This window comes from Leptinotarsa decemlineata, unplaced genomic scaffold, assembly GCF_025532065.1.
Source record: "Leptinotarsa decemlineata unplaced genomic scaffold, Ldec_3_MD MMD2_P_RNA_scaffold_4, whole genome shotgun sequence".
NCBI lineage: Eukaryota > Metazoa > Arthropoda > Insecta > Coleoptera > Chrysomelidae > Leptinotarsa > Leptinotarsa decemlineata.
The window spans coordinates 2851620-2864071 of NW_027412531.1; the positions used below are offsets into that span (position 1 = coordinate 2851620).

Sequence of the window (12452 nt, forward strand, 5' to 3'; positions counted from 1 at the left end):
GTCCCTAAGGATCAACTAAATTGGTTACCTATATACCTATATCACCTGAGACATGAATCATAATTTACGAAACTCAAGAAATGTTGGCACTCGAAATATATTGAATAGATTACAGATTGGGTGAATAATTATAGGCTTCGTGTAGGACTACGTCACTACCCGAATCCAATTACCTTGATCGTAAGAAGTTAAGGAAGAAAAACAGTCTGACAATACTGCCTGTGTTTGCTCCTCTATTCCAAAAAAGAGTTTCCCTATGCCAGAAAGTATGAGTAGATATCTGTGGCTAACTTCACGTTAATCGGGAAAACCTACACACCACGCCTATATACATTTTCAAAAATACAGACCATTTCGCTGAAAAGTCTGTCTAGATATAAAATAACTTCTAAGTACCATATAAAATTTTATTTTCTATAGGTACCTAGAAATTTCTAATAAACTAATTAGTAATTTATATAGTATTTTCCAGTCTCCCATAATATTAAACTTTGCTCAAGAGGCCGATCTTCAAAGTGAAAATTGAAATTATAGAATCATCCATTAAAAAACTAAACTAAATGCCAATGAAACATACCTGGTTCTAATATCTAAATTCAATTTACTCCACTGACGTTTTCTTCCAAGTTTCCGCCTCAAAAGAACAGCTGCAGATTGTCTAATTTGGGGATGTGAAGAAGTCACTAACACATCGCAGAGAGCCGGAATAGCTTCCTGTGTTTTGAAAGCTTCTTTCAGTTCTTTGGTGCCCTAAAGAATATTATTTATTTTGATATGTATTCCAAACACATGTGTAATGTGAGGTTAAAAAATCTTTCAACCAATGTCCCCTGAAACAAATTATTACAAACCTCTTGAATTGTTTTGCTGTTGGGTACAAGCAATTTCGAAAGGATTGCCTCCATAGCTTCTAAGATTAATAAAAAAATATAAATAACACATTAACTTTTTAAGTTTGAGTGACAATGACAGATACAGATGACAGCACTGACAGCGGTACGCAGTTCAGCTTAGTCAGTGTTGCCTAGTCGCTAGTGCCGGACTTGGATGCAATGTAAATGTAAAAAAAAATGTAATCTTATATTGAGTTGTCAAAATAAAGAAAGTAACGTCATTTTCATTGATTTTGGATGTGTGTTTTTTCATTTGCTATGATAATTTTTCAATTTAACATATTGAAATGTCAACGTTCTGATTTTATTTTTGATTTGCTGTATATAAGGTTTTATTGTTCGCTCTAGAATAATATATAATTTCATTTGCAAGGGGTATATTTTTCAGGAGAGATTAGTTTTTTGTTGAAGAGTTTTTAGCTTTTTACTTCTTCATATCTATACAGAATTTGTCTATTTCGGTCACATAAAGTTATAATGTTATGAAAAAATGAGTACCACATCTTGTAATGTTATCCAAAAAGTCCTTAGTATATAAAGAATGAAGCGGGTGTCTTATTTCGAAGTCCACCACTGAAAATCATAGTGTTTCATGTAAGTGAAATTTTATATCGTAACTCTTTCAAATATTATATTGTGGAGCGCTTCTTTGGATGTTATCTGTGATGAATGAATATTACTGGAGTTTTTTCCCAACACCAAATCGTTATTTTCAACACCTCGACACGTGTTTCGATCACCAAGTGATCATCTTCAAAGAGGAAGATTAAAACTAGCTAGTTTTTATCTTCCTTTTTGAAGATGATAAAACTAGCTAGTTTTAATCTTCCTCTTTGAAGATGATCACTTGGTGATCGAAACACGTGTCGAGGTGTTGAAAATAACGATTTGATGATGGGGAAAAAACTCCAGTAATATTCATTACTACACCAAAGGTTCCAAACAGTGTATCATAAGTCTATGACGAATGCTTAGATTATAAACTGAAGAGGACAAAGTGAGAGGGCATTTCCCAAATTGTATCCGAAAGTAACTTCTATGCATGATCTACACATTTTTAAGAGTTTCCTTCCAACTTGATTTTTTTCCCTTTTGGAATTTTTTCACATTGTGTGTATACAAATGAAGAGATAGAAAGCCGTTAGGGTTTCATTCCAACACATAATTCATATTGTATGTTGTTTTCATCGACCTTTTTTGAGTATTTTTACCTTCCATGATCTGAAAAAATATAAATATTATAATGAAGAACTTCATACAGGCGTAAAGAGGGAAAATTTTTCACTTCCCCCCGATAAGCCAAGGCGTGAGTACATAATATTTTCCACAAAAAAAATATTTATCAGTAACTTCTCGTATTCAATAATTTTGCTCGTCAAAAAAAATTAAGAAATTATATATAAACTCATCTTAAAATGTCCCGGAGGCTGAAACCTACCTCTGTTTTCGGCAATAGAAAATAAATAGTCTAATCAAAAATCAAATGACCCTATAAACAGCATTACAATTTCAACAACCTCTAACTCAACAATTACCATCTCGATAATCATCACAACAAACTAATATCTGAGAACTCCTTGTACTGAATCTAAGGTTTCGGGAGTGAACCAAAAACATTGACATATTTCATATTTCAAAACTTCTGTCGAGGACGTTTGAAAATGAAACTACTATCTATTTTCCTATTGTTTCAATCGACGGAAATAAAATCAAAATAAGTTGATCCTGATCATTAACAATATTATACCCATTAGTCGAACGTCGTAGCCAAAACAGAGAGACAAAAAACTGAGTAGCCCCATAAATCTCAACGGACACTTACATATGATATTTCAAAAAGTATTACGTGCAAAGTATGACATTATACTCTCATAACAAATGATTTTTATTCTGGTCTAGTTTTTTCTTTAACAAAGTACACGTCATTGTGTCTCATATATTTGAGTTTTTTTTCGGTGTGCAAAAATCCAATCACATTCTGGGCATTTAGATTTAATACTTCTTTCAATTAGTGCTTCAGCTTGATAAAAATATTTAATTAGTAGTATAATATAAAAATAACAATAAAAAATCAATTGGCGCTCCGGTGGCGCATTTGCTTTTTCAGCTGCAGGAAAACCCGAAAAAACCTGCAGCACCACATCATCTTCAGCTAAACGTACGTTTTTAGTTTTATTTCCTTATCCAGGAATTCACTGCCTGTGAAGACAGTAAAAAGTCCGTGGAAGAAATTCATCTACCAAAATTTTCTATCGAATCTGTCCTATCTGCTTTGCCTATCTTTTCAATCCTGTTTGGTCATTCAGTAAATTTTCCGAATTCCTAAATCTATCAATTCCTGAGAACTCCAAAAGATTGACTTTCAAACCTTTCTGTTCCAAAGGAGGTACTTCGATCATAGTTGTGATTTAATTTATGCTCCTCTGTGAAAATGTTGAATTTATTTTCACATCGAGAAACTTCTCCTGCGTTCTTTTAATGTTTGGGATAAGGTTTTCCCCGTTTAGCCAAAATAAAGTTTGGGGCAAGAACCACAAGTCAACTCATATACTCCTGATGTTTCCTACAGTAAAATTATGCTTTATCAGTTTTAACAGGGGTGCTCAAATTATTATTGGTCCATTAATTGATGGGATAGATCTGGTAAATAGTTTGTTTCCGTAGTTTTTTGTAGAGAATGGAGTCGATAATATGTACCTTACAGTAGTTGTCGATAGCGATTTCTTTGACAAAAATCAGTTCTCTCTGAAAATTACTTTCTGACAGTAGAATATTCAATAGTCTGTGAAGCACGTATTATGTATAAAGATAGTTTATGGAAAACCATCACGCAAATCAACTTTATTGGGTTGGCATTATTTGCAACACTGTACAGTGGAAAGGTAAATACCAATTACTCAAATTCTCAAATACCAACCATCCAATTCACCAACTCTTGAAGTTTCCTCTCTTCAAAAGATAGTATCTCTTATCTATTCAATATTTCCGTCTAATTTCGTGATAAGTTACTGACTTACGATTTCATTATCAGAAAATTCTATTCATATATTGACTCGTCAGAAATATTTTCGAAAACAATATAATTACGACTATTAGGAGGTGAGGCGAGTCAAATCAAATCATGGCGACTCAGTCGACCGGTGTTGGTGAGTGTTTTTTTGTAATTTTTAATTTTTATAGATACGCGAATAGATGCATTCAAATATCAATTGTAGATTGTGTTTACAAAAAATTTAAAATATTCCAGTCGTGCCACGAAACTTTCGCCTTCTTGAGGAATTGGAAGCTGGTCAGAAAGGTGTATCAGATGGAACTATCAGTTGGGGTTTAGAAAACGATGATGATATGACTTTGACACATTGGATGGGCATGATAATTGGACCTCCTCGAACACCATATGAAAATAGAATGTATTCAATCAAGATTGAGTGTGGCCAAAAATATCCTGATGATGCACCAACAGCAAAGTTTATATCTAGAATAAATATAAACTGTATCAACAGCAATACAGGAGTGGTGAGTTTCACACAATGATTCTGCTTAATTGCTGTGATTCTTGTTGAATTTTTATCGAATTTTCAGGCCGGTTTATTGGATGAATAGGTGTAACTTTATTGATAACTTTAGTCACATCATAAATGAACATATCATAAGGAAAATGGCATTTATTGGTGAATACCAAAGGGCCATCGACCGGAGTCTTTCAGCCAGTGTACAATTTTTAAATATTTGCAGTGATTTTCACATATTATGCTTACATAACAGATTTGAGGTACATTATATTTCTGACAAAAAAAAATTATAAATTATGAGAGTGATTTGATGTTTTCCCAAATAGTTTTTTCCGGGTATTTGAATTTGGATGGTTGTCCTTCAGCTCTTTTCCTATATAATGCCTGTAGGGTCTCCAAGTTAGTTTCATTTTTGGCAAAGCAGTTTCCTAGATCTGATAGTCTCTCTTTTATAGGTTTCACTTTTGTAGTTCTATAAATCAGTGCTTTTGAGGGATTGTGTAGTATGTTCTGAGGGTGACGCATTTTGGTAATACTCCTTAGTCTAAATGTTCCAGCTGTTTGGAGATTTTTTAATGCAGGATTACGACAACTTGAATTGATTACATGTGCATATTCGAGAAGTGGACGACAGATCATTTTATAAGATACAAATCTTCGGACAATAATCCAAAGCTATAAATAAGATTGCAACGGAAAGCAATATATTTGTAGCAGCAACATTGTTCTTGTATATATCTTTTCGGCATCCAGATGGTGAATTTCAAATTCTTTCTCAAATCCAAACTATTGCACATATTTCTGTTCCGAATGTCATACCGATAGCTTCCATGTACTCTCCTACCACAAGTAAGGCACGGTATTGTGTTCTCCAGAAGCATAAAGTTTAAGGTACTCATTAAAAAAAAATAGCGAAGTTACTCTGATAAACGATATTTTCAAAACCGGGGTATTTCCTGAGATACTGAAGACTGGAAAAGTATTACCAATATTTAAGGGTGGTGATAACAAAAACTAAGAAAATTATAGACCTATAACAATTGTGTGCTCATTCTCAAAAATTACTGAAACTATAATAAAGACAAGAATAATGGACTTTGTTAATTGTAATGTGGGATTTGATGAGTATCAGTATGGTTTTATCAAGGATAGCAGCACTCCAAGCGCCACAATACATTTCATTCATAATATTACATCAGAATTGGATGAAAAAAGAATGGTTATTGCAGTGTTCATTGATTTAAAAATGGCACTTGACGTTGTTGACCATGTTGTTCTTCCGAACAAACTATGTTGCGTGGGTATAAGGGACAAAACTTATTCTCTCATTGAGACATTTTTGAAGGAAAGATCCCAGTTTATCGCTATTGGCGAGAGCGTGAACGAGCATATAAAAAATAACTGTGGCGTACCACAGGGATCCGTATTGGGACCCCTGTTGTAAACACTGATGGTACTGTCACTGAGGCAGGCCGGGCTTACGGGGAGGTATCTCCTCCCAAGGAGTTGACCTCCTAGGTCATCGTCCATCCTGTGCTTTCCAGGAAGTTGGACAGGTCTCTGGGAGACCTCCTCTATATTGGCAGGTGTAGGCCAAGACTCGCCGAACACACACCCCTTATTGACGGTAACTCCAGATATTCGCATAGGACATGCCTGACAGTTTCATCTTCCTGTTCACACATCCTGCATGGAGGTGTGTCCACTAGCCCCATATTGTTGAGGTGTTTCCTTAGTAGACAGTGTCAGTTGAAAATCCTACTGTTAAGCGTAGATTTTTTCTGGTCATCGCCAGATATTTCTTCGGCGCCAACTTCCCAGGGTCGCTCAGGGTGATCCTGGCAAGTTTGCATCCTTTGTCGTGGTAGCAATTGTCGAAGTCATCAGGCCGTAGGTGTCACTGGGTCCTAAAATTCTTAGTCCAGCTGCTTCCTTGGCAAAAGAGTCGGCAATGAGATTTCCTTTACTCCTGTCGTGCCCTTTAATCCACTTCAGGATAATGTTATTATCTAACGAGGCTTTGGCTAAACCTTGGTGGCACTCTAGTACTAGTCCTGAGGTAACACGTCTGTTCAAGGCTAATAGGGCTTGTCTGCTATCAGTGCAGATTGTTATGTTTTTGCCAGAAATTCCTTTCCTGGTTATTTCTTTTGTGGTGATTGAGATACCAGTCAGTTCTGTTTGGACCACGCTGGTATTTTTTCCAATTCTCCACTCAATCCTTAGGCTTAGTGATCTGGAGTACACTCCACATCCTGAGCCTTCTTTGGTTTTTGAGCTGTCTGTATATATGCGTATTGCATTTGTAGCATCTGACTCGGTGTTCTGTTTTATTTGTATTTGGAGGGTTTAGTAAACACTAACATGGGTTCAATTGCATCACTGGTTGCCTGCAGCAGAGGTTGCGCAGTAAACGCTTCTCGCCATAGGCTCAGCCTCAATTGACCCATTCCTACTTCAAAGTTTACACCAGCCGAGTGCAATCGTAACATAGCCAATAACACAACCTCCTTAACGTACAGGTCCAGAGGGGTCAGACCAGTAATTAATTCCATTGCCGCGGTTGGAGTTGTTCTCATGGCTCCTGTGATGTTTAAGCAAGCCAGTCACTGTATTTGATATCATTTTTGGATGGCCGTTGCTTGTAGAACTTTCGGTCCCCATGCGATGGCTCCTTACGTTAACATAGGTCTTATTATTGCAGTGTAGGTCCAGGTGACCACACGGGGTGAAAGACCCCATGATCGTCCCACTGTCCTCCGACATTGTTCATAAGCAACATATGAATGAATGAATGAATACGTTTATTTAGGAAATCCTAATATACATACAATAATAATAATAATAATAATAATAATAATAATAATAATATACAATAATAATAAATCTGTAAACAATAATAATATGTCCTTGAACAACAATAATAATAACTAATAACTAGAGTCATACATATGACTGTAACCTAACAATATTGAGAAATAAAATAGAAAAGGAAACAAAATTCAAAGTTAACTAACTTAGATAAGACTATACTAACAATTTAAAACATACTGATACATGATAATAAATGTTAAGGTTTAAGACTACTGATGTTCTGCATCATTGAATCTTTTCCTACAAAAGTGTGTTTGTTTTAATATAGTTGTTTAGTTTAGTTTCAAATATATAAATACTTTCGCTTTGTTTTATGTCTCTTGGCAGCTTATTAAAATGATTTAAACCTTTATAAATCAATATTTTCATTGAGCTGGTTAATCTGCATCTTGGCAAGTGAAAAAGATAACTTTGTCTTGTCTCGTAGTTGTGAGTACTATCACGATAAGTAATGAATTTTTCAAAATAAGATAGTAACATATTATTAATAGTCTTAAAAATAAATATCATTGCTGATCTATAGAACCTTTCTTGTATTGATAACCATTGTAATGCGTCGAGCATAAACTTTATGCTTGTATAATGATTACATTTTAATATGACTCTCTTTCCACGATTTTGTAGTTTTTGTAAAGTTGAAATTTTGTTTTGATCACACCCATATAGTAATGTACTACAATATTCGAAATGAGGCTGAATGATTGTGTTATATATAGTGACCTTGGAAGAAACTGACAAATGATAAGAGATTCGAGTAAAAAAGTAAAGTTTCTTTGATATTTTTTCAGTTATGTATTTGAAGTGTGTATCATAAGATAAACAGTTGTCTAACATGACTCCCAGGTATTTAATTTCGGTTACAAATTCTATTTTTTCTTTATTAATTTCCAAAAAATAGTAATTTATGTTTATATATTTATATGCTGTGGTCAGAACCATGGCTTTTGTTTTAGACACGTTTAGTTTTAATTTGTTGACGTTCAAGTATTTATGAATCGCTTCCAAGCAGATATTCATTTTTGTCAAAGCTATCTCTAAATCTTTATGAGATGTTGTTAACATTGTATCATCAGCAAATAAATTCATAAAGTCACAATTTTGACATAAACTGATGTCATTAATATATATATATATATATATATATATATATATATATATATATATATATATATATATATATATATATAAGAAATAGTAAAGGGCCCAAGACACTTCCTTGAGGTACCCCAAATTTTGTGTTAATAGGAGATGAGAGAACATTACCCACTTTAGTGATTAGTCTTCGATCGCTTAAGTAGTCCTTAAACCATCCTAGCACTGTTCCTTTAAGACATATAGCTTCGAATTTTTTCATTAATATATTATGGTCAATTGTCTCTTTTTGCTCTACTCTGTAGGTGAGCGTTCCATGTTAGCTTCCTGTCGAGGATAGTACCAAGGTATTTCGCCTCTTCAGAGAAGTTTAGTTTGCTTTTGAAGATTTCGGGAGGTTTTAAGCTCGATAAACTTTTTTTCCTGGTGGAAAGGACCATCTCATTCATAATATTACATCAGAATTGGATAAAAAAAAAAGAATGGTAATTGCTGAACAAACTTTTTGAAAATAGTCTACCACAAAATGTTTATAACACTAGAAATTTTGACTATGTATACCCAAAACATAGACTAACTGTTACAGAAAGGAGCCCATTCTATCAAAGCATTTAAATATTCAACAAACTCCCCACCAGTATTAAACAAATGAATAAACTTGGTGAATTCAAAAAGGGAATTCATAAGATTCTATGTTGCATGAATATAAGGGGCAAAACTTATTCGCTCATTGAGACATTTTTAAAAGAAAGATTCCAGTTTGTCACTGTTGGTGAGAACATGAGCGAACATATTAAAAAAAAAAATTGTGGCGTACCACAGGGATCCTTGAGCGAACATATTAAAAAAAAATTGTGGCGTACCACAGGGATCCTTGAGCGAACATATTAAAAAAAAATTGTGGCGTACCACAGGGATCCTTTTTGGGACTCCTGCTGTATACACTGATGGTACTGTCACTGAGACAGGCCGGGCTTACGGGAAGGTATTTTAGTTCGCCGATGACACGGTCCTTTTGTACAATGGAGATGATTTACATTTACTGGAGAACACAGTTAATGAATCTCTCTAAATGCTCAAATTGGCTTGCGCATAATAAACTAAAGGTGAACTCTGCAGAAACCAAGTATTTGGGACTGATAATAGATAATAAAATTGTACTAATGGAGCTCAAAATAGGTGTTCCAGTTACTTAAGTTTCATTAATAGATACTTGGTTTACAATGGCGAATCTTAGGTATCTGTTAATCATATAGGGTAATTGTGGCATCTACTAGTCAACAACTAGTTTTATGAGTATTATACAAGGGGTAGAAATGAATTAGATAGATATCCTTTATTAGTTCTTTGTAATAAAAAACCTTTTCAGGTGTAGAACATGTCAATTACAGTAAACATTACAGAAATAGTAAAAAAATCATGAGGCAATATCATTAATATTGGTTAAGAATATAAACGGCCACATGTATAAATAACAAGGTTATCACAGTCAATATACTTAATGTAATATTGTTATATTAGATACAGAACACGAACATATACATCTATATGTAGGGTTCAAAAGAGACTAAACTACATCACAATGCAGAATTATACGACATGAAATATTCAATGTGAACAACATCAGTTTAAATTATCATTGAAGAATTCTCCCAGCGAATAATAAGCTTTGGGGAAAAGCAAAGTTTTCAATTTATTTTTCATGATTACAGAAGACAGAGTTCTCAGAGATTCAGGTACCTTGTTATAAATATTCATGATTGAAAAAGGTATATTTTTTTGAAGATAGGTCAAATGTGTCTTTATATTCAAAAGGTTATTTTTGTTTCGTGTGTTGTGGGTGTGGTTCCTATCATGAGTCGCAAAAAGATATATATTTTCTTTGACAAATACCACAGATTCACAAATATAGAGACCTGTTAGTGTTAATATTTTTTTATCTCTCTGAGAAAGGTTGAATATTTTTCTGAGACACCGTTTTTGCAATACGAATATTTTTTGTGTATGTGCAGACATTCCCCAGAATATAATGCCATATCTGATGTGACTCTGAATATAACCATTATATGCTAATATCGCAGCCTCGGTGGATATATTTTGTGTAATCATTTTCAGGGCATAGCAGTACCTTGACATTTCTGTTGCCACTTTATCTATGCAGCATGGAAAAAATGATTATACAATCCTTTTACACGGGCTGTAAAATTCTTCAGTGAATTACCTGTTCATATACCTGAGTTGCCAGGGTTTAGTTCATTCATAAATAGTTTAAAAGAACATATGAACCTCGAGGCACATGTCTGATAAGTTACTACTACGAGCTTTGTAATGGTTTTCTAGTTTTCGTGTTTCACTTGTCATGTTGAATGTTTGTGAATCCCGAGAACAGCATTTCTGCTGATTTATAGTGTCTTAACTGTGCTGAACTGTACTCTGGTATATTTTTAATAATAAAAAAAGATACAGAAATGTGGAAGACTGAAGGGATCACTCTGAAATACATCTCTTTGGAAAGTGACCTGCTCTATTTGAATTTTATCCTGACCAGATTTTATGGTGAAGCAAGCTCTCCAAAATGGTGTCAGCGGTTCAATACTTTTCCTTTATTATCATTATTAATAAAAGTTTGGAGATTATGTATTCATCCTGGCTCAATTTTTAGGTGGATAACAGACAAGTTCCTGTGTTGGCGAGGTGGCAGAGAGATTACTCCATAAAAACCGTTTTACAAGAACTTCGTAGATTGATGACACTAAAAGAAAACATGAAGCTCACTCAGCCTCCAGAGGGCAGTTGCTTTTAGCCGTCAAGTCAGCAAAACACTCCTCCTTTATCTTCGGTTGCAATGTGTCCCATGAATGTTGATACCTGCACCAGCAAGTCATGTTGTCTCATCTAGCAGAACCAGTCGCAGTGTCACCTCAATATCGAAAATGTTGCATTTCTACTGAAAAGGTGTACAGCTTTGAGAGCTATGTATAGCAAGAAATATTTTAAGTATATAAGTTGATTCAATTATTCCAAATTGGTAAAGAATGTATGGATATAATTTGAAATATTCTTTGAAAGATATTTTTTGTGGAGGAGTCAATGTTTCTTACTGTTTTTCGGGTATTGTGAACCTTCGTTAATCTGTAAAATAATCAAAGCTAAATCATTAGAGAAGCTCAGCTGAAGTGTAAATTGAACAGTTCATCCCTATAAGAGGAAATTCTTCAGTTTTCCCTTTATTGCCCTTCAGCAAATCCTCTATCGATTCAGTTTTGTCTGTTTTTCTGATTGTGAAAGTACCCAAAAAACCAGAAATAATTTGAAATATTGACACCGCAAATTGTTTACCGCGTTCTGCAAATCCTTTCAGAACTATTCTTAATCATCTTAGATGGCAGTGACATACACGTTGAATTTGCAACAGTCTTGTTACTTCAAATGAAATGAAAGTATTTCCAAGCTTTTTAATATGTGACATAGCATTTAAAAGCTGTACTGCTTATTTCATTTCCTTTATGATTTTTTTAAGTGGACTGTGTTGCTGTTATTTGTTAGGGTAAATTTTAAAATATTTGTTGAACAATTTTGTGATCTTTAACAAAATACACTTGTAATAATTGTAACTGAAGTAAATGTAATTAGAACTGAGGTTCGTTTAAGCCAATATCCCCGTTAGTTTTCAATTTAATTTTAATTTAGGTAAAATATGTTTTATGTAATATGCTGAAGAAAAAATCGTATCCTATTTTTCATTCTGAAATACAGTTTGATATATAAATTATTATTATTATCATCTTTCTAACTCGTTGGATCGGTCAAGTCTACTATCTACTATCTAAAAGGTTTTTTACATTTGGTACTATTAGAAAATCAGAGAATAGTCATCAGACAGACAGGTTACTATGCAGTGCATTTCTTTAATATCCCCCCCCTTTCAATATGACGACTGGGCGCCATCTGGGAAAAAATTTAATGGAAAGGGGGGTCTTGTGACATCATTTTAAGGCTCCCTGACAAATACTTCACAACCCTAGAATATGAAGTCAATAGCTTCACCTACTACAAAATGGCGGAACATTTAATAATTTCC

The 12452-nt window shown here is 34.0% G+C and overlaps 2 protein-coding genes across 2 annotated transcripts in view; one reads left to right on the plus strand and one right to left on the minus strand.

The window, feature by feature from the left end:
- The window catches only part of LOC111509324 (importin-4), a 75228-nt gene extending 74219 nt beyond the window's left edge, over positions 1-1009 (minus strand). The window contains exons 1-2 of the mRNA XM_074186667.1: positions 852-1009; positions 578-750 (exon numbers count right to left, since the gene is read on the minus strand). Of these exons, the coding sequence (XP_074042768.1) occupies positions 578-750; positions 852-905 (227 nt within the window). The 5' untranslated portion in view covers positions 906-1009. The remainder of the gene's footprint in view (positions 1-577; positions 751-851) is intronic.
- Positions 1010-3785: 2776 nt separating this feature from the next.
- Uev1A (Ubiquitin-conjugating enzyme variant 1A) lies at positions 3786-12026 on the plus strand. Its single transcript, XM_023165042.2, has 3 exons — positions 3786-4039; positions 4141-4409; positions 11034-12026. The coding sequence occupies exons 1-3, from the start codon at positions 4015-4017 to the stop codon at positions 11172-11174; spliced, it is 435 nt and encodes a 144-aa protein (XP_023020810.1). The 5' UTR covers positions 3786-4014; the 3' UTR covers positions 11175-12026.
- The last annotated feature ends 426 nt before the right edge of the window (positions 12027-12452 follow it).

Bases quoted from the DNA above. Each gene is read 5' to 3' on its own strand.
- Uev1A (XM_023165042.2), top strand. From the start codon at position 4,015: ATGGCGACTCAGTCGACCGGTGTTG. The intron at 4,040-4,140 runs GTGAGTGTTTTT...AAAATATTCCAG, and splicing joins GACTCAGTCGACCGGTGTTG to TCGTGCCACGAAACTTTCGC. The intron at 4,410-11,033 runs GTGAGTTTCACA...CTCAATTTTTAG, and splicing joins TCAACAGCAATACAGGAGTG to GTGGATAACAGACAAGTTCC.